The sequence below is a fragment of the Durotheca rogersii genome (genome assembly GCF_024521655.1).
Source record: "Durotheca rogersii strain YMJ 92031201 chromosome Unknown GGS23scaffold_4, whole genome shotgun sequence".
NCBI lineage: Eukaryota > Fungi > Ascomycota > Sordariomycetes > Xylariales > Xylariaceae > Durotheca > Durotheca rogersii.
Window position 1 is genome coordinate 940,159 of NW_026251235.1, and position 18,051 is coordinate 958,209.

Here is an 18,051-nt window from a genome sequence, read left to right on the forward strand (position 1 = left end):
AATGCATTCATATGCAGGTATGGCCTTCACACCTATTTCTTTACGATACATTCATTCTATTATCATAAGCATGTCTAGCGACAACAGATGGCACCAGTTACAGGCAAAGCCATTCTCTGGATAGCTTCAATATAGATCACCTTCTTGTTGACCTTCGCTGAACGGCGAGCTTTTACTATTGCGCGCCAATACAATACAATCTAGCAGGCGTGGTAGGCCCTCTGGGAGACGCCCCCAACATCAAGTACAGCCATCGCAAGGACCGAATTTTCTGGGTTGCACTACGACAAATGACATAGGGCCTGTTCAGAAATCCTGTCTAACCTCAAGACCACATCTTCATACGTAGGAGGTACTGTGCCTCGTTAGCTACGTTACTGCTTAGACGGTCCAAAAGTCGTCGCCCAGGCATCATACGACGGTGCTAGCATAAGCTGTTGCAGATGTCGCCGTCTGATTCCCACGTTCCCCCCGTCAAAGATTGGCAGCACCATCGCGTTAGTGAGAAGCCCCGCGAAGGGTAGGCTATTATCGTATGCCGTACTACAGATATTTCGGAGTCAGCCTATCCCCCGCCGCCAGATTAGTCGTACTTACATTCCGACGGCATTGATTGCCTCAGTGACTGCCTTGACTGCGGCGTCGCTGCAGTACACCTTCGCAGCGAGCGCGAGCTCTCTTCGGGCGTCGTAGTCGCCCGGCCCGTTCTCTAGGACGTACGCAGCTTTCCAGACCAGGGCGCGGCAAGCTTCCGTCTGCATCTTGATGCCCGAAAGCAAATCGGCGACAGCCTGCCGCTCGAGCAAGGGGACCGCTCCGCGGCGGTCGTCGCTCCGGGCAAATGCTAGCGAGGCGTCGAAGGCGGCGCGCATCAGGCCGACACTCATGGCGCCCACTAGCACCGCACTGCTATCAAACGCGCCGTTGACAACAGCTGCCCCGTCCCCAGGCGCACAAAGCACATTCTTAAGTGGCAGGCGGACATTAGTGTACTTGATATGCGGGCCGGAAACCGACGTGTGTCCCATAGTTTCCACGTCCCCGACGACCTGGAAGGCATCAGGCCCGTTCCGTTCCAAGTCTGCCCGAGTCACGAGCAGGATCATGATGCTATCCCGCGGCTCCTGGTCGTCGCTGGGGGGGCTGGTGACATCTCGGCAGACGACACAAGCGAGGTCTGGACCCTTGTAGTCCCAGCCGGCGCTGTTCGTCGCCCAGAGCTTTTCGCCATTCAGAACCCACTCGTTGCCGTCTTTGCGCGCGGTGGTGTTGAGTCCTCTCCCGCCCCTCTCCAGCCAGTTGGCCACGCCGCCCGGTTCGCTGAAGACAAGCGAGGCGAGAGGGGCGCCGGCACCAGAAAGGAAGGGCGCCAGAAATTCCTTCAGCTCCGGCTTCTGCACGATATTGAGCGGCGACAGGCCCAGTCCGGTCGCGAAGACGGTAAGCGAGGCCGACGGCTCGACCGTGTAGCATTCCTCCACGAGGATCGCTGCCTCGACCAACGATCCGCCGCTGCCACCCAGCTCGGGCCGAATCTGGCCCTTGACCAACCCGCTGGCAGCAGCCGCCTCGTAGACCGGCCGGGTGGCCTGGAAGCGTTCGCGCTGTGTGGGGAGCTTAGCATAGAGAGAACGAGAGGGCCTCAGCACCTTTTCGGCGAACGCGGCCGCTGCGGCTCGCGTGCCAGCCTCAGAGGTGCTCAGCTGGAAGTCGATCGGCATGGTGTTCGGTGGGTGGTGTGCTGAAACAAACCGGACTCGGTGTGGGCTTTGGTTCTAGAGGCGCTCAGCAAATACGAAGAAAATCACGCAGCACGAGTGTTCTAGGACCGGGAATGAAAGAGGGGATGCTTCGATATCGGACAGGACGCTATTAGAGTTACCCGCATTTCCAGCATGGCAGAGGTACTACGTACCGTAGATATGCGATAGGCTGGTGATGATCCGGAGTGATAGGTACTGTCAGCTTGTCGGGAGTCAAGTTGCCCATGGGAATAAGATAGGTAATCCCGGAATCATGGCTCTCGGATACTACTTTAACGCTTTTAATAGTCTCATTATATAAGAATTTTATACATCAATACTCATCGTGAGCCGAGGCATACGTCGAAGTGTACAGGTTCGCATAATCGCGAGGCTTTGCGTAGAACCCATCGTGATTTACGACGTCTTGAACTCGGGGAATCACGGTATAAAACCAGGTGCCTTTCCGAGGCACGCCCTAAGAAAGGACTATTGTTACGCTCATCCGTATAAGGTGTCTCATCTCCACTCAGAGCTACGTCTCAGTAGAGCTTCTCGTTGTGAAGCTTCAGGTATTCGCCAGCAGTCACATGCCCGTACCTGGCCGGGTTCTCCGCTGACACAAAGTGCGGCAGCGGGCCTATGTCCGCGGTCGGCGGCGGCCGAAAAAACATGACGGCCGACCTCCTCTCGGGCACGCGCGCGGTCCCGTCGGGTCCCAACGCCGCATCCCGCCGCTGCGCGACGGGCGGCAAGCCTACGCGGTGGATGGCGGCGCGCAGGTAGCCGTTGGTCCAGCGCTCGAGCGTGTCGGACACGAGGAGGACAACGTCGCCCTCGGCGTCGATGGGCAAGGGCGCGAAGGCGGGGCTGTCGAGAGGCACCCGCACCTCCAGCTCGAGCCCGCTCGCGCCGACGCCGTCCGGGAAGAGGGCGCTGACGATGCCGAGGTCCGAGTGCGGCCAGATGCGCCGCATGGCCACGCCGTCGCCGTCGCCGGCCTCGAGGGCGCCTCGCTCGACCTCCGGGTAGAAGTTCAGGTTCAGCTCGGCCCCGGCGCCGCCGGCGGCTACGTCGCTGATGGAGTCGGCGGGCGCGCCCAGGCCCGACTCGATGGCTGCGACTAGGGCGCGGCAGGTCGCTCGGGTTTCAATGTAGGCATTCCTCGCAGTTCCGTTAAATCCCGGCAGGAGGTCCTCGGCGAGCTGGGGCGTGGGAAATTCGGCGTCGTCTGGGGGGCCAATCGCGAATTGCTCCCTTGCGTCGAGCAGGGTTTTGGGAGCTGTCCCGTCTAGGCCCGTGGGGGTGTTTGAGCGAGGGGCAGACAATGAAGCATTGCCTTTGGAGGTATTAAGGGCTGGCAAAGCGTGAAGGTCGGGCCTTAGTATGGCTGTCTTCTCATACGCCCACGGCGAGTAGCCCCTCGCCGGCGACGCGCCCCCGCCATGGCGGACGCTGAGTTTCGCGGGAAGCGGAAGACGGAAGAAGTCGCGCTGCTGCAGACGGGCGACAGCGAGAGTTAGAAGATAACATGCCGCGTAGCATCGTCAGGGAGGGTATCATTAAGAATATAGGCATAGATATAGACATCCCCAGGACGGTGCGCCACGAGAGAACAAACTCATACATATCTAAACAAGGCTGCGATAGTAGAGGGGGCGACGCCGTGATTGCGTACACGTGCAAATCCATATTGTCTCAAGTGCGAGACGAGCTCAGCGGCAAACGCATCGCGAAGACGGGACACCGAGCCGAACTTGTTCGTGGAAAAGATGGGAGAGGCGTCGAGGGTGGCTGGCCAACGAAACATCGGAGAGAGAGGGAAGGATATGAGTCAAGACTTCAAGAAAGGAGAGGCCGAATCGGTCAGTAACTCGGGTGTGTTGCGCCCGACACACGCAAGGGGTGGACCAGAGACTGGGTTGAGACGTCGACGTTCAACGAGTGGGACGGATACGAATCAGGGAGATTTGAGAAGATAAATGAAAAGATACGATTTCGCCGCTTTTCTATGCGACGTGGTACTAAACGGCGCCCAACCTGGATGATGTCAGTCGGGAGGGTGGCAGCAGAGGGAAACAGGTATTTGCTGGAGACTGACTCGCAGCGTCGATTCGTTGCCTTTCCCTCTCCCACATCGCGTAGCCTCGACACGCCCTCCCCTATACTGCTCACCCTCCCACCTCCCAATACCACCATACCGCCTACGTTGCATCCGCTGTCGACAACCAACGCGGCAGCTCAGACACCAATCTACCTATAGCCCGCGCAATTTGATCCAGAACACCATGGGGTCGCCGATCCAAGTAGAAGTCTCCCCGCTCTCCGACGACGAGATAGCCACGAGCTTCGAGGTGCTCTCGCAGAGCTTCGGCCACGACGCGCCCTTCGTCGACATCTACTTCCCGGCGCACGACACGGCCGCGGGCCGGGCGCAGGGCGCCGCGCGCCTGGCCGCGTGGAAGCGCGGCGCCGCCAACTCGCAGTTCCTCAAGGCCACAGCCGCCGCCCCCGAGGGCGCCGCCGACCCGACCCAGCGGCGCGTCGTCGGCCTCGCCATCTGGACCCTCATGAAGGAGGCCCCGCCCGCCGACCTCGCCCAGGTCGAGGACGTCGCGGCGGTCTGGCCCGACCGCGGCGACCGCGAGTTCATGACCCGCCTGTGGCGCAGCTACGTCGTGCCGCGCACGCAGGCGATCCGCGAGGCCCAGGGCCGCGGCGTCTACAGTAAGTCGCGCCCTGCGGAGCGCGGGAGCGGCCGAGGTGCGAGGGCACGGCCGGCTAACCGCGTCTAGTCCTCGAGCTGCTGGCGGTCCACCCGGGCTGCCAGCGTCTGGGCGCCGGCAAGGCGCTCGTCCAGTGGGGGACGCGAGCTGCCGACGAGCAGGGGGTCAAGGTGGGTGCCTATCTCGCGCACTGCATTTTTCTTCGTGCCCGCATCGGAAGCAGCTGCGCAAGTGGAAGCTCCATCCTGTTCTCGTCGGTGTGTCTGCTGACCACAGCGCGTTTCTACAGGCGATCGTCGAGGGCACCCCGGTGGCGCGGCGGCTCTATGAGCAGTGCGGCCTCCGCGCGCAGATTGAGGAGATGCAGTTTGACGTCGGCGACGAATTCGCCGGGAGGAAGATGCCCAAGCTTACGTTCATGGTGCGAGAGCCCAAATCGTAGATACGGCCGTTCGAGCCGGGTGCTCTAGGGTCCGACGATATCTGTAGCTACAGCAAGCATTGCTACGCGATAATATCAAGAACGCGCCGGTCAGTAGGTAATTGATTGGATGAACAAGTATTGAACAAGTTCCGGTGTGTGCCAGGAGTCGAGTGCAGCGTTGCTGTACACAGCACCTAGGTACCTAACTACTGCACTGTCAAACCGCCAAGCACGCCTAGGAGCCATGATTCTGCGGTTATTTAATTCCATCAATCCGATGGCTTGGCTTAGCGATACACTTGAGTACGACAAGTCCAAACCTCGTTCTTAGGTTGTAGCTATCTCTCAACAGTTCCCTACATGGTAGCTTCGGCTACCCGCTCAAGCACCTTTAGAATATTTTCTTGAACATGGAATAAGCCGCGAACGGGGTCGAACTTTAAGCACGTTTCTATCACGTCGGCAGAGGACCGCCCAGCCATATGAGACGTATCCTCCCGAACCACGCCCAGAATTTTTTTAAGTAGTCGATACCAAGCCGCGATTGCTCCTCTCTCAGTTTCTTAAACTTACTCGAACTCGATGTCTATTAAGCGATCGATTTCCAATTAGTGATCTTAAAGTAGACCGCACCCTAGAGATTATCGTCGACTATTATTACAGAGAATACTTAACTAAGCGTACCAAAGAGTTAACGCCATACTCTTTCGTAGATTTCATGAGCTTCCTCCATCTATCGAGGCAGTGGCAGGTGTTATTTCTTCAGGGATAATCCGAGCTCAAGTCCAAGAATTCGGCGTCCTTAAGGCGGGACCAATTAAACCCAAGAAGATACGAGTTGGCTCAATCCAGGTTCGACTCCTTCTAAGCACCGGAATTGGTCGGTTCCTTTGCCAGGAAAGGAGTTCTTGCTTTTCAACTCCTCGTGTACCCACCCCACGAGACGTTAGACCTTCAACAGCTATCACCAAGGAAGAGGCCAGCCTCGGCCGTAGACCAAGGGGAACTCGGGTTCTTCCAGGACTAGAATGTGTCTTTCAGCATCGCATATCAAACGCTGAGTCCAAGGCTCTCGAGTCCCGAAAGTGAATAGCCTAAAAGGACACGGAGACGCCTGCATTTCTTGAGTTAAGACATGAGCACCTATGTATACCCTACATGGTAGAATACACGCGCGTCATTTCTAGTCCCGATCGACAACGGGGACAAGACTAGTAATACAAGTCTCTCTGACGCACAGTTGGATAGTATTGCGGTCCATAAATAAACGGGGGACGAGGGGGTTAAGACCCCAATAATAGGAGTTACGTGAGCTAAGTAGAGTACCCGGAGTTGTTGCAGAATATCAAGAGCAAAGCGATCAACAATGATTTATTTTTATCTTATTTTAATACAGGGCGCATTTCCTATATTATACACCACCGGCGCTGGGATTCTGTGATTAGGTACATAAATACCTAAGATTGTAGGTAAGTCACGTGAACGCAAATCCGGAATATGGCCAAGCCCAACCTCCGATAGGCCGATACCTAGGACTTCTGTCCAGGTACCTGCTCCAGAGGGCGGACTAACTTGCTTACAACAACATACCTATCCAAGAGTCTCAGGCTTAAGCCCGTAGATCCCACTTCAGTTCAACTACCCACATAGCTCATCTACACAAGTCGCGTCACTATCGGAAATAAGGCATTCGCCTACCCGTGAACATGAGAAAACTAGCCCCCAGAGCCGTCAGTTTCGAGGGCGCGGAACCACTAGCTAGGCCGCTGGCACTCACGAAGCCCAAGCTCTCGCGTGCGAGCACACACAAAGTCCGGTCAGGGTGTATCACTTGCAAGAAGCGACACGTCAAATGCGACGAGGCTAAGCCGCATTGTAAAACCTGTGTCTCCAGGGGAATGACGTGTGAAGGTTATGTTGCTGGTGCCAAAAAGGGCACCCCTGGGCCTGCCGTGGTCTCCTGGGATTCTCGTCAGGTTGTTCCGGTCGCTTCTCCGACGACACAGCTCCTACTCGACCCCGACACCACCGATTTCCGAACCGGCGCCAGCCTGCTCTATTTCGACGAGTTTATAGGCTTGGTCCGGGGTTCATGGAATACCGCCACATCCAACGGCGACCTTTGGGCGGTCACCCTGCCTCAGCTCGCCCGCACCAACAACACCCTCCGCCATGCCGCCATCGCCATTGGTGCTCTTTGCGTATGGCATCGCCAATTCCCCTCCAGGCCGCTTAGCGCAATGTCAGTACCAGATCTCATGACTGCAGAAGGAGACATACATTACTTTCGGTCCATCGCTTACTACTGCCAGTCTCTGAAGCTGCAGAGCCAGCAACGTTCTACCCAGGATGCCGTTCTGTTGTCCGTGCTGCTATTGACCTTCGAATCTCTCCGAGGAAACATACAGGCCGCCTTGGATCACGTCGACCACGGCCTGGCTATGTTGCTTACCTTCTTGGCCGACGGAGATGCGCATCAGGCTATCGCGAAGCTGGAGCCGAGTCATAAGCCACTGTTCACGGCCGTGGCAGACATTTTTAACCATTTGGGAAAGCAGGGCCGGTCTATTTATCGCAAAAGGATTAACCGCGAGCCTAATCTTCGCAACTTTTCCAGGAGGCTCCAGAGCAAGAAATATACGGTAGAGACATTCTTCGTCTTGCTGAGTCAGATACCTCGCTCTTCCGTGGACACAAGTCGCATTCCGGCCGTTTTCAGTAACCTTGGCGAGTATGAGGAGTACTGGGTGGCGGCTCAACGTGCCCGGGCCGTCTACTCGAAGATCATGGCGGAAGTTATAAAACCGTCGGCCATTCTTCACTGCAATGACCAAGGCTCCATCGAAAAATATATTATCTACCTCCTAAGCCATCCTCGCGTAAAGGGGTTCTCTGAAGATTCAAATAAGATGATGAGAGCACTTGGTGCTGCGTTTCTACCCCTCTTCAACAGAATCCTCGCGTCTAACCTCGGATCGCCGACATACCTGAAAGCCATCCATTTGCGTCTACAGTACCTGGAAATTGACGTTTTTGAAGACCCCACACAGTTCCTCAGCATCGAGATAATGCAGTCGAAAACGTCTTCATTCCGCGAGTATCTGTCTTTGGCACAGATTGCTCTTCGTATCGCGAAGCAAGATATCAAGAACCCAGCTCACCACATGTCCTTACAGTGTGGAATAGCTTGGCACCTACTGGTTTTGTCTCTTTTCTGCCGCGATCCCCTCGCCCGCGACGAAGCAGTTTGGACATTGAGAGACTACCCAGGCCAAGACGGGCTATGGAACACCCGTGCACTGTACGCCATAGCCCTGAAGAATCGTGACGTCGAGCAGCTCAACGCAGCTGAAGGCACATCTACGGAGCAGTGGCGGCGGCTATGGCGACGAGAGTTCGGCTTCGAAGATGGCGGCCATCACATTATGTTCCGTTACCTAGAGAAAGACGAGACAACGGGAGAATGGGGGGTAGTGGAGGACGGCGCGGACATTCGGGGAGACTCCAACGAGATTCGTTGGAGCCGCCAGCCTCTTACAGAAGGATCCAGCGGCCTGCTCATGGTAGACCTGTATGTTGCCGAAGAGGCTCAACACGCCAAAAAGTAAAGCCACGTACTTCGGCACACTGCTCCAATAGGCTGGGTTCTATCTATATCGTATTCATCTACCCACAACAATTTTGCACTACTGCGAGAACGGCCAGAGATTATACAAAATCAACGCACACACTAACGGTGCTAGTGATGAGAATCAAAGGGTATTACGTAGGTCGGGAGAGTTACGTAGGGACTGAGGTTGCTCTGCAGTGGGAGCAACGGAGGGTGGGAAGAAGAGGGTGAATTGACTGACTGGCTAACTAGGAAGGAAATGAACAAAGAAGATGCGAGCTACCTATATATATACAATAGGGAGCTGGGGGCTAGGTTAGGGAAGCGAGCAACCAGAGAAGAAGTAGAGAGCTATGTATAGGTGGCTCTCTACGTGACAAAGGGTCTATATGAAGATGAAGGCGCCGGTGAATAAGTCAAAATTCCGCAAATCTCCATTGACGAAGCGCGACACGATCCCCGTTGATTCGGACATAGGAAATTCTACGAAAGTACGCTGGTAATATGATAATACGTGGCAACTGCGGTTAGGATTGGAGGAGACGGGCAAAGGGGTCTCGATATTCTATCTACTGATCTAAGGCCTGGCTCTGACACTGGATAATCATATGTTAGCCCGAAAACAACCGGGGACTGGGAAGGAGAACTTGCCATTTCCCAGTAAATACCTTGCCGCTTAAGGAGATCATCGTGAGTACCCGTTTCAACCACCCTTCCATTGTCGAGGACAAAGATGGCATCGGCATTCTGGATTGTCGATAGTCGATGAGCGACGGCGATCATGGTCCGTCCGTTGCGTGCGCTCTCCAACGCGGCCTGTACGACCTTCTCCGACTCAGAATCTAACGCCGACGTTGCTTCGTCTAAAAGTAGAATCTTGGGATCTCGGATCAAGGCACGTGCGATTGCCACCCGCTGCTTCTGCCCCCCTGACATCGAGACGCCCTTCAGGCCGACCTCGGTGTTATAACCTTCGGGCAGAGAAACGATGAAATCGTGAATGAAGGCGTCGCGGCAGACCTCCTCGACCCGCGCATCAGAAACAGAGCTAGGATCCTCGACGCCGAACAAGATGTTTTCGCGTATGGTCCCGCGGAACATTATCGGCTCCTGGGCCACGAGGGACAGGGTTTTCCGGTAGCTGTAGGCGTCGAGGTTGTTGATGTTGGTGCCGTTACAGAGAATCGCGCCCTGGCCCGGGCCCAGATCATAAAACCGCTCCAGGAGCGAAATAATCGTCGACTTTCCAGACCCAGATGCCCCAACAAACGCCACGTACTGGCCCTTATCGATGCTGAGGCTCAACCCTTCAAAGACGGAGACATCCCGCGTGGGGTACTTGAAATAGACATCCCGTAACTCGATACCGATACCACTATCCGCTTTGGGTACTCCCTCGCTGTGACCTGTTCTCTGCCGGTCAATGTTCGCTGATTTCCGAATGTCGAGTATGCGATTCGCTGCTGCTACCGCCTGCGCTGCATTGGGCGCTGCAGAGAGACTTTGGCTTGCTGCCTCTGCGCCCTGTATGATGGCCATAAAGCAGACCAAGAAAGCCTGCAGTGTATACTCGCCCCTGGCCAACATCCCGCCGCCATACCAAAAGACCAGAGCCTGACAACCGAGACTAGCGCTGTCAGCGAAGCCGAACATCACACACATTGAGCACGCCTTTCGGAGGGCTGCTTTTACGTGGCCATCTAGAAGCTTCTGGTATCGGTCGTTAATTGTGGCCTCCATCGTGAGAGCAGAAACCGTCCTGATTGCCCCGATGGCTTCGGTAGCGAACTTCGAGCTCTCGGTGAAGACCTCAGAGCTCATCTGGTTGAAATGTATCTCGTGTCTGAATTTCCAGTAACCAGAGAACAGCATCACGGGCATTGTGACGAACGCGGCAATGAGGGCGAGCTTCCAACCAAACACGAGCGCGATGGCGACGCAGCCAACGACGGAGAAAACCCCAGAGAGCAGGAACGCGAGGTTCATGCCGAGCAACTCCTCTAGCTGTTTCGCGTCGCCCGTGACACGTGAAGTCAGCGCGCCGTGCGCGTTGCCGTCCTCGTCGAAGAAGGCCACCTGTTGGTGCAACATGTCTGTCAGGTACTGTGTCTTGTACACCGCGCTGACGGCATACTGTACGTGCAAGCCGAACCATCCTTCGCAGAAGTACGAAACAAGGACACCGCCGGCGAGGGCGAGCCACATCAACCCCCAGAAGTCACTTCCCCTATCGAGCGCGGTGTCATCCGTCACCAGGAAGACCCCGAGCACCTGCGCGAATAGCCATGCCTGTAGGGGTGTCGCCGCCGCCACAGCCATCGCAGATAGGACGATGCCCAGGTACGAGACCCACTGCGCGCGCTGCTCGTATAGGAGTTTTCCGAAACTGCCGATTATGCCTCGGGGGCTATTAGCCGGCTCTCCTCGGGACTGATCCCCAGCATTATCGCTAGTGGGGGTATATGGACTAACGGCGTGGTTATGATCATCGAACGCTTTCTCTGTGTCAGAATCCACAACCTCCTTTAATGTCGCCTCGAAGTTTGCCTCCTTAGAGAGGGTCTCGTCAGCACGCGACAGCTGAAGTAACTGGGCCCGGACTAGGGCACTGTAGACGCCACCCGCGTCTTCGAGAAGGCTCTGGTGTGTGCCCTGCTCAACCGCCTGACCGTTTCGCATCACGATAATGTGATCGGCCTTCTTAATAGTCGAAAGGCGATGGGCTATGGTGATGGTCGTGCGATTCTGCGTGGCCCGGTCGAGCGCGGCCTGGACTATCTTCTCGCTCTTGGCGTCAATCGCGCTGGTGGCCTCGTCAAGAATGATGATCTGCGGCTTCTTGATGATGCTCCTAGCGATAGCAAGGCGTTGTTTCTGACCGCCCGAGAGCTTTGCGCCGCCATCGCCAACTTGTGTGTCATATCCCTGCGGCGGAAATCTCAGTCAGGATCAATAACGAAACTAAAGGGGCCAGGTCGGCCATGTCCGTGACTTACATCGGGTAGGCGTCTAATGAATTCATGAGCGTAGGCTTCGCGGCATGCCTCCTCAACCAGTTCTCTCTTCCGTGCTTCAGAGTCGTCTTGCCACTGGGTTCCTATCAAACCATTGGCAACATTGTTGAATATGGTATCGTTAAACAAAAACGGTTCCTGTTGAACGAGGCCGATTCGTGCCCTCCACCAATGGACATCGAGGTCCTCCAAATTGTGGTCACCGACCGTAATGGACCCGGACAGTTTGGGCCTGGCGGGAGGCTGCGATTCATTATCGGGCTGGTCGCCACCCATTTTCTCATTTGGCTGCGCGACAACCTCAGGCACCATGGGTTGGTCCTTCAAAGAGTACCAACGTGCCAACAACGCCACTATGGTGCTCTTACCGGAGCCAGACGGACCTACGACGGCCGTGTTCTGGCCTGATCGGATACGGACATTCAATCCGTCTAGGACTTGGACCCCGGGACGGGAAGGGTACTCGAACATGACGTCTCGGAAAAATAGATCTTCTCCACTAATGTCGGGTTTGAGGGAACCAGATGTAGGCAGAGGGGCGTCGATAAGAGTGAACAACTCACACGCAGCAAGCATCGCCTTACTGACGGCCATGAGCGGCGTTGCGACACGCTCGATGCTGACGAGAATCAACATGACCGACATCAGTACCACGATAATAGTACCGACGTTAGTGAGAGCCCCAGCCATATACCTCTGGGCCCCATACCAGAAAGATAGGCCATAGGCCCCAAATACGCCGAAGAACTACTCCCACGTTAGCTGACAAAATTCTCCGTCGATCTTGTCCGGTAGCCGGAGACGGTTGGAGCTAGCGAAACCCCATGTAAAAGAAGAAACGACCAAAGAGATGGATGCGTAAAACGTACCACCAAGCCGAACTGGAGCCCTGCGATCGGCGCGGTCTTTTGGCCGCTCTTCTTAGCCTCGAGCACCCAACGCTGATAACGCGAGATGGTGCGGCCCTGGGCACCACAAGCCATAACTAGCCGGATTCCTCCAAGGGCCTCACTGGCAATAGCAGTGCCTTCGGCATCCGCCCGACCGGTGGCAGCCTGACCCTTGACTATCAGAGGCAAGAGCAAGGCCAACACCACCATCATATAGACAACCAACGACGATGTCACAAGTGTCAGATCCCAGCTCCATGTGAAGGCGATAATGAGGGCGGACCAGAGGGTGGCGTTAAACTCGAGTAGCGTGCCGAGGCGCTCGGAAATTCCGATCTGCAGGGTGGTCGACGTGACGGTGATGGCGGTCGCGGGGGCCCCGGGGGGCATGGAGTCGACGACGTGGACGGACTGGGCGAACAGGGCGCGCAGGTAGTGGCCGAGCACGGCCGACGAGAGGCGGATGCCGATCATGCGGAAGCAGAACTTGTTGACAGAGCTTAAGGTCCAGCGCAAGAGGAACAGGGCCATTATGAGCAGAGCCTGCCGGGTCAAGATCCGGTCGAAGTCATCGCGCGAAATGGCTGTGGTGCCCCTAAAGTAGTCGGTGAACTCCCCCACTAGCTGGCCGAAGACGACGTTCATAAGCGGCATCGTGACGCCGGCGCCCAGAGACGCGGCCGACGCCACGACGTACCCGCAGAAGTCCCATTTCGTCGCGTACTTGAAGACACGCAGGTAGTCGGAAAAGTTAGGTGTTCGCTGCGGAGGTTTCGGGGCCGGCTCGGTCGCTGCGGTCTCGTCGGTTGGGGACGGGTTCTCGGCGGCCATGTTGAATACGGTGGGAGATAAGAAGCACTACGGAAATAGGACGAAGAAAGAATGAACTATAACTGCAGGGCCACTGCAAATTACCTCAGGGGAAAGGAGAACAACAGTACTCTCCTCACAGTTGAATCCCTAGAGCAGAATGGGGAGTGAGTTACAAGTTAGAATAAAAGAGCGCAAGAAGTAATAGCTAGCTGACTATCTACGAGCATATTTATCATGGGCAACACACTATAAACTCTCACATTCATACAGATCGAAAAGGGGCTGTAGGGTTTGCCGACGACACTGTCCAAGACCCTGCGCTGCAAGAGTCGTTCTATGCCCTACGACTCGGCCGCTTTGGGGTTTTTACGAGGCCAATACCGATTGCCGCTTTGGGACTTTTACGACTTTACGAGCCGTGTTGTGATTGGCTCCTGTATGATACGAGGCCTTACCAGGTCTAGGTTAGCGTGGTACTTGGGTATACTGTAACGACTCCGATTTCAGTATAGCCTTATCTATCACAAGTCCCTGGGCCGTATGAGTATTGAACAGCATGTTTAGTGTCGTGCCTGTATAAGCGCAGGATTGTGCTAGCTACAGGTGCGAAGACACGGCCAAACATGAGTTCTTCGCTATCTCGAAGCCGCGCCTCTTCCCCTTACGGAGAGCCCGCAGCTCGACAGAGTAGGATAGGTATCCGGCTCTAGTGCCTAGACACCGGGGAGCAGGGAATAAAAAAAAAGAATCAAAAACATACAACACCAGGGATTCGCTGGTCGTCACCGACCCAACTACTAATCTGGCGATATCTGGTTTATCTAAGGGAGAGCGGACGGGATCCCGAGTTCTCCAGATTCTATGGTCGTATGTGAGAGTTGCTTGCTCTAACACCGACTATATACTCGTCCAACCACCGGATTAACATCTCACGCTCCGGCTCCCGCACTGTAGATACCTCTCTATCCACCATTGCGTAGGTCTAAGTTTGATGAGGCACAGATAACCTAGAGGGGGCGCGGCCCGGTCTTCACGCAGACCAGCGGGAGGAAAGGCAGACAACGCCAGTAAAGGGGAAGGTAATAGTGCAGGGGTGTAGGATATGTGTTGTCCTAGATTCTACGTCCAGGTAAGCCTTGTTAATATCGTAGCTAGTAGTTCGAGTAAGCAGATGGAGCAATGCTCGAAGTCATCCTCCATACTGCACGGTGGTTTTCCTGGTTAGAATGATATTTTATCGCTCGCGACCTGTCACAGCGAATGGGTGGAAAGTAGATCAGTGTGGCAGGGAACCACATGCGACAAGTGACTGGCGCGTTCTGCCCGCAGACTACGGCGAGAACAAGGATGGGTACCGTTGTCACGGCCGGTAACCGCCAAAGGGCAGAGGACGAATGTGAGTCAGACCGAGCGACAGGATCACCGCCATGGTCGAAGCAGGGGCCTAACGCGTTTTGCGTCGTGTCTCGAAATTAGTTGGCCTATTGGCCATGTCATTACGCAGCGGGTAAATAATGCCGTGCCATCACAGCGAGAGAGCAGCTCCAGCACGCCCCGCTCGTCGTGTGGGATAGCAAAAAAAAGCTTCAGCAAGATTTAGATTAGGAGGTGGAATAACTCCTGATACCTACCTATATCGGTTCATCCTGTTCGCGAGGCGAAACTAGTCGGGGGATACCGCCTGCTGAGGAAAATGAAAATACCAGTCCCTCCAAAGGCCCGGGCAACGACTGTGAACACGACCGTTGCAAATTCCCGAACCTTCCCATAACGTCCGATAATACGACGAGGTCGGGGATCACCGCATAAGCAAGGAGAAGAGCCCAGCAAATCCTGCATACCACGGGTTGGTTTCGTTGGCCATCTATCAGCGCTCAGAGATACGGTCTGTCCGCGTCCCAACCACCCACCATCCTGCCCACCTCGACGGTTTACGAGTGTCAACGGAGCAGCTAACTTCAGGGGCGTATACTTAGCCCCAGTAGCTGCTTTGAGGGTAAAAGATTTCTTTGGAGGTAGATTCACGGTTGGGGGAGAATTGGGGGTCGAAAATGGGAGACGGGCACGAGAGATTACGGGAAGTCGTCTGGCTAGATAAGATAGCGGGAGGTTGAGGGGCTGAGAGAATAACTAATCGACCCAACATTCCGCTCTCTAAAGGTAGCCTGGGATATTCACTACACGTTAACATAAATTGAATATGCCCCAGGCTATTAAGTATCGAGACAGCAGCGAGCCTACCTGTCGTACGGGGATGTACCCTACGGCCAACGCGTAGGTCAGGAGGATAATATTAGGCAGATATTATACGAGTTAGGTAGCTAGGTCGCCGGTACGGCGACCTACTAAAGGAAAGTCCTAAATAAGCGCGAATATCCGCGGAGAAAGGATATATAGGTATAAGGGTACATAGGTATAAGGGATATATATTCTCCACCGGACGATCTTTCGAAGGGGGGAGGGACCCAAGGCTTTAGGAGACTCCCTATAGAATCATTAGTTAAATAGAACTACTCCAAGCATATCCCCTTGCCACACTACCCGCCTAGATGATAACCCAGCCAGAGACACACCTCTGCCCCGCCATTGGGAACCGCGCGAGGCGACATTATGACACAAAGTCGCAAATACTACGTTCACGCAATTATAATACGGCGGAGAGAGTCATAGAATGAGAGAGGCGTCGCGAGGAAGTGATGCCGACATCTTCGTAAACACAAAAGGTATATTTAGTTGTTCGTGTGCTCATTGACAAGGAGTAGTGGTTTTTTATACAATGTACCCGAATATGTGATTCCCCTGAAACCCTGTTCAGGGTGTGGGGACTGGACCGAAGTAAGTGGATGATAATCTAATACATGCCCCGTCTTAAAACAATACATGCGAATTTTGAACCTCGGTCGTCCACGGAGCCGACAGCGACGTCGAAGATATTGAGGAGAAGGACGACGATGATGTGGATGACGACGATGACGACGACGATGACGACGAAAGTAGCGTAACCTGCGTGCTGGGCCACGACAGACCAACCTGCTGCTGCACCCACGCCATGGGTTCGGCCCACTCTAGGGCTAGGTCAGGATGGTGGTTGTGTATTATGACGGCGGCCTCGATGGTCAGGTCGGTGGCTATCGAGCTCGCCCACCACCAGATGGTGGAGTCGAGCCTACTCAAGAGGACGCCCCAGTGCATGAGGATGAGCAGGGAGAAGGGGTCGGACCGGCTGACGAAGGTGGTGTAGTGCTTGCCGGCCAGGCCGGGGAAGGCGGTGCAGAAGGCGGTGAGCAGGCCGCGCGCCTCCTCGGCGAAGCACATCTCGAGCCCGTCGATGACCATCTCGTAGAACTCGTGCTCGCGGACGACGACGCCGACGCCGCCCAGCTCCTCGACCACGCCGCCGTCCCCGCGCGGCGCGGCCGACCCGTACCGCAGGTCGTTGACGGCGCGCAGGCGGGCCAGCGCGGCGCGCGAGTCGGCGTCGATCAGCTCCTTGGGCGCGCCGAGCCGCGACAGCAAGACGCGCAGCGGGTACGCGCTGTTGAGCATCCAGGGCATGCCCATCATGCCGATGCTGGTGCTGCCGCTGACGAGGTCGAAGGCGACGATGACGAGGCGGAGGGCGTCGCCGCGGCCGCGGGGGCTGGACAGGTGGACGGCGACGGCGATGGCGGAGAACATGTAGAGGACGAGGCAGTTGTCCGCGTTCATGTTGGTGAGGTGGGTGCGGAACGAGATGCTGCCCTTGTTGTAGAGCTCGAGGCCGGCGTTGACGTACCGCGCCGACTCGGCCGCGCCGACCGACCGCGCCACGTGCAGCGACGAGATGGCCATGATGCAGTTCAGCATGAAGTCGTAGTTGAGCGCCGCGCGCGGCAGCAGCACCTGCATGAACTCGTGGTCCTCCGGGATGCCGCAGAAGGACTGGTACGTCTTGGTCGACCACTGGTGCATCAGCTCCAGCTCCAGCAGCCGGGCCGGGCCCCCGTACGCCCCGCAGAGCGCCCCAATGTCACCTCGCGGCCGCTCGAGCATCGTGCGGAGCGCCGACGCATCCGCATCCGCGTCTTTACGGCGTATAGCCACCACGCCGTAGCTGCTGGCGTTATCGGCCCTGGGCCGGGTGTAGACGCAGACAGCCTTCCGCAGGGTGCAGTTGTTGCATGGCGGCCCTTGCTCGTCGCATTTGGTGTGCCATTTCTTGCAGTTTTGACAGCCGTTGCGAGACTTCTTGTGAGACCGTCGCTTCTGCATCGCCGTATTCTTCGTAAGTGGTGACGAGTTCCCGTCAGCGTCCATTTCTCACGCTCTCTCACTCACTCTCTTACTATCGGTCTCTCGCGCTCTCGCGTGGCCGGTTTCACGTCATCCACGTTGTGGAGTTCCTTTATAGCAACCAGGAAGACGGCGGCCCCTGTGCCATCGCGGCTGTGTAGACGCACGCGATTAATAACCAGAGCACCCCTGGCCTCGAGATTCTGAATAATGCCTGAGCAGGTCTCGCTGCGCCACTACGCTCGATCCGGGTCATCTCCTAGCTGAAAAAGGGGTTTATGTGGCTAGGCTAACCAGCGATGTCGACTCCTGGTACGAAGAGATCGTGAAGCTATTGGATGGACAAACGAGCGGCCATGAAAAAAGTACCGCCCCCCTGCGGAGAATGGTTGATCGATCGTCATCAGAGGGCAGGACGCCGAATCACACGCGTGAATTGGCCGGCTTGGCAGATTAGGTAGCCATGCCTGGACAAAGAGCGCGGGAATCCTCCTCATCGCCCTCTCAGAGTCACAGTCGTGGTAAGAATTTCTAATATCGCTGGCCGAATCACGTTGGAG

At 56.0% G+C, this 18,051-nt stretch overlaps 7 protein-coding genes across 7 annotated transcripts; 2 read left to right on the forward strand and 5 right to left on the reverse strand.

Annotated features, from left to right (window-relative positions):
* Window positions 1-374: 374 nt before the first annotated feature.
* Window positions 375-1,721, reverse strand: GGS23DRAFT_603392 (acyl-CoA dehydrogenase domain-containing protein; the record flags this gene model as incomplete). The annotated part of the gene is made up of 2 exons (XM_051519471.1): window positions 375-543; window positions 598-1,721. 2 exons carry the CDS (start codon window positions 1,719-1,721, stop codon window positions 375-377), a joined length of 1,293 nt encoding a protein of 430 aa, XP_051374628.1.
* Window positions 1,722-2,008: 287 nt separating this feature from the next.
* GGS23DRAFT_360004 (Clavaminate synthase-like protein) lies at window positions 2,009-3,652 on the reverse strand. The gene is made up of 2 exons (XM_051513239.1): window positions 3,370-3,652; window positions 2,009-3,238 (listed from the first exon to the last, which is right to left on the reverse strand). The coding sequence occupies exons 1-2, from the start codon at window positions 3,550-3,552 to the stop codon at window positions 2,285-2,287; spliced, it is 1,137 nt and encodes a 378-aa protein (XP_051374629.1). The 5' UTR covers window positions 3,553-3,652; the 3' UTR covers window positions 2,009-2,284.
* A 521-nt stretch (window positions 3,653-4,173) lies between these two features.
* Window positions 4,174-5,280, forward strand: GGS23DRAFT_554603 (uncharacterized protein). Its single transcript, XM_051515554.1, has 3 exons — window positions 4,174-4,469; window positions 4,538-4,638; window positions 4,758-5,280. The coding sequence occupies exons 1-3, from the start codon at window positions 4,313-4,315 to the stop codon at window positions 4,908-4,910; spliced, it is 411 nt and encodes a 136-aa protein (XP_051374630.1). The 5' UTR covers window positions 4,174-4,312; the 3' UTR covers window positions 4,911-5,280.
* Window positions 5,281-6,459: 1,179 nt separating this feature from the next.
* On the forward strand, window positions 6,460-8,698 carry GGS23DRAFT_554605 (uncharacterized protein). Its single transcript, XM_051515555.1, has one exon. It carries the CDS (start codon window positions 6,599-6,601, stop codon window positions 8,498-8,500), a length of 1,902 nt encoding a protein of 633 aa, XP_051374631.1. The 5' UTR covers window positions 6,460-6,598; the 3' UTR covers window positions 8,501-8,698.
* An 87-nt stretch (window positions 8,699-8,785) lies between these two features.
* GGS23DRAFT_360072 (P-loop containing nucleoside triphosphate hydrolase protein) lies at window positions 8,786-13,316 on the reverse strand. The gene is made up of 4 exons (XM_051513240.1): window positions 12,386-13,316; window positions 11,499-12,263; window positions 9,154-11,427; window positions 8,786-9,098 (listed from the first exon to the last, which is right to left on the reverse strand). The coding sequence occupies exons 1-4, from the start codon at window positions 13,235-13,237 to the stop codon at window positions 9,072-9,074; spliced, it is 3,918 nt and encodes a 1,305-aa protein (XP_051374632.1). The 5' UTR covers window positions 13,238-13,316; the 3' UTR covers window positions 8,786-9,071.
* A 1,278-nt stretch (window positions 13,317-14,594) lies between these two features.
* Window positions 14,595-15,661, reverse strand: GGS23DRAFT_554626 (uncharacterized protein). Its single transcript, XM_051515556.1, has 2 exons — window positions 15,196-15,661; window positions 14,595-15,104 (listed from the first exon to the last, which is right to left on the reverse strand). Exons 1-2 carry the CDS (start codon window positions 15,408-15,410, stop codon window positions 14,861-14,863), a joined length of 459 nt encoding a protein of 152 aa, XP_051374633.1. The 5' UTR covers window positions 15,411-15,661; the 3' UTR covers window positions 14,595-14,860.
* A 265-nt stretch (window positions 15,662-15,926) lies between these two features.
* On the reverse strand, window positions 15,927-18,036 carry GGS23DRAFT_554627 (uncharacterized protein). The gene has a single exon (XM_051515557.1). The coding sequence runs from the start codon at window positions 17,513-17,515 to the stop codon at window positions 16,088-16,090; it is 1,428 nt and encodes a 475-aa protein (XP_051374634.1). The 5' UTR covers window positions 17,516-18,036; the 3' UTR covers window positions 15,927-16,087.
* Window positions 18,037-18,051: the final 15 nt, after the last annotated feature.

What these genes read in the sequence shown, in the direction of transcription:
- GGS23DRAFT_360004 (XM_051513239.1), bottom strand. Translation starts at nt 3,552, where the DNA reads ATGTTTCGTTGGCCAGCCACCCTCGACGCCTCTCCCATCTTTTCCACG. An exon ending in TCGCAGCCTTGTTTAGATAT is followed by an intron (nt 3,239 to 3,369) that starts GTATGAGTTTGT and finishes GCCCGTCTGCAG; the next exon opens with CAGCGCGACTTCTTCCGTCT.
- GGS23DRAFT_554603 (XM_051515554.1), top strand. Translation starts at nt 4,313, where the DNA reads ATGAAGGAGGCCCCGCCCGCCGACCTCGCCCAGGTCGAGGACGTCGCG. An exon ending in CCAGGGCCGCGGCGTCTACA is followed by an intron (nt 4,470 to 4,537) that starts GTAAGTCGCGCC and finishes AACCGCGTCTAG; the next exon opens with TCCTCGAGCTGCTGGCGGTC. An exon ending in CCGACGAGCAGGGGGTCAAG is followed by an intron (nt 4,639 to 4,757) that starts GTGGGTGCCTAT and finishes GCGTTTCTACAG; the next exon opens with GCGATCGTCGAGGGCACCCC.
- GGS23DRAFT_554605 (XM_051515555.1), top strand. Translation starts at nt 6,599, where the DNA reads ATGAGAAAACTAGCCCCCAGAGCCGTCAGTTTCGAGGGCGCGGAACCA.
- GGS23DRAFT_360072 (XM_051513240.1), bottom strand. Translation starts at nt 13,237, where the DNA reads ATGGCCGCCGAGAACCCGTCCCCAACCGACGAGACCGCAGCGACCGAG. An exon ending in GGCTCCAGTTCGGCTTGGTG is followed by an intron (nt 12,264 to 12,385) that starts GTACGTTTTACG and finishes ACGTGGGAGTAG; the next exon opens with TTCTTCGGCGTATTTGGGGC. An exon ending in TCATTAGACGCCTACCCGAT is followed by an intron (nt 11,428 to 11,498) that starts GTAAGTCACGGA and finishes TTTCCGCCGCAG; the next exon opens with GGATATGACACACAAGTTGG.
- GGS23DRAFT_554626 (XM_051515556.1), bottom strand. Translation starts at nt 15,410, where the DNA reads ATGTTAACGTGTAGTGAATATCCCAGGCTACCTTTAGAGAGCGGAATG. An exon ending in CCTCAAAGCAGCTACTGGGG is followed by an intron (nt 15,105 to 15,195) that starts CTAAGTATACGC and finishes ACGCGGACAGAC; the next exon opens with CGTATCTCTGAGCGCTGATA.
- GGS23DRAFT_554627 (XM_051515557.1), bottom strand. Translation starts at nt 17,515, where the DNA reads ATGGACGCTGACGGGAACTCGTCACCACTTACGAAGAATACGGCGATG.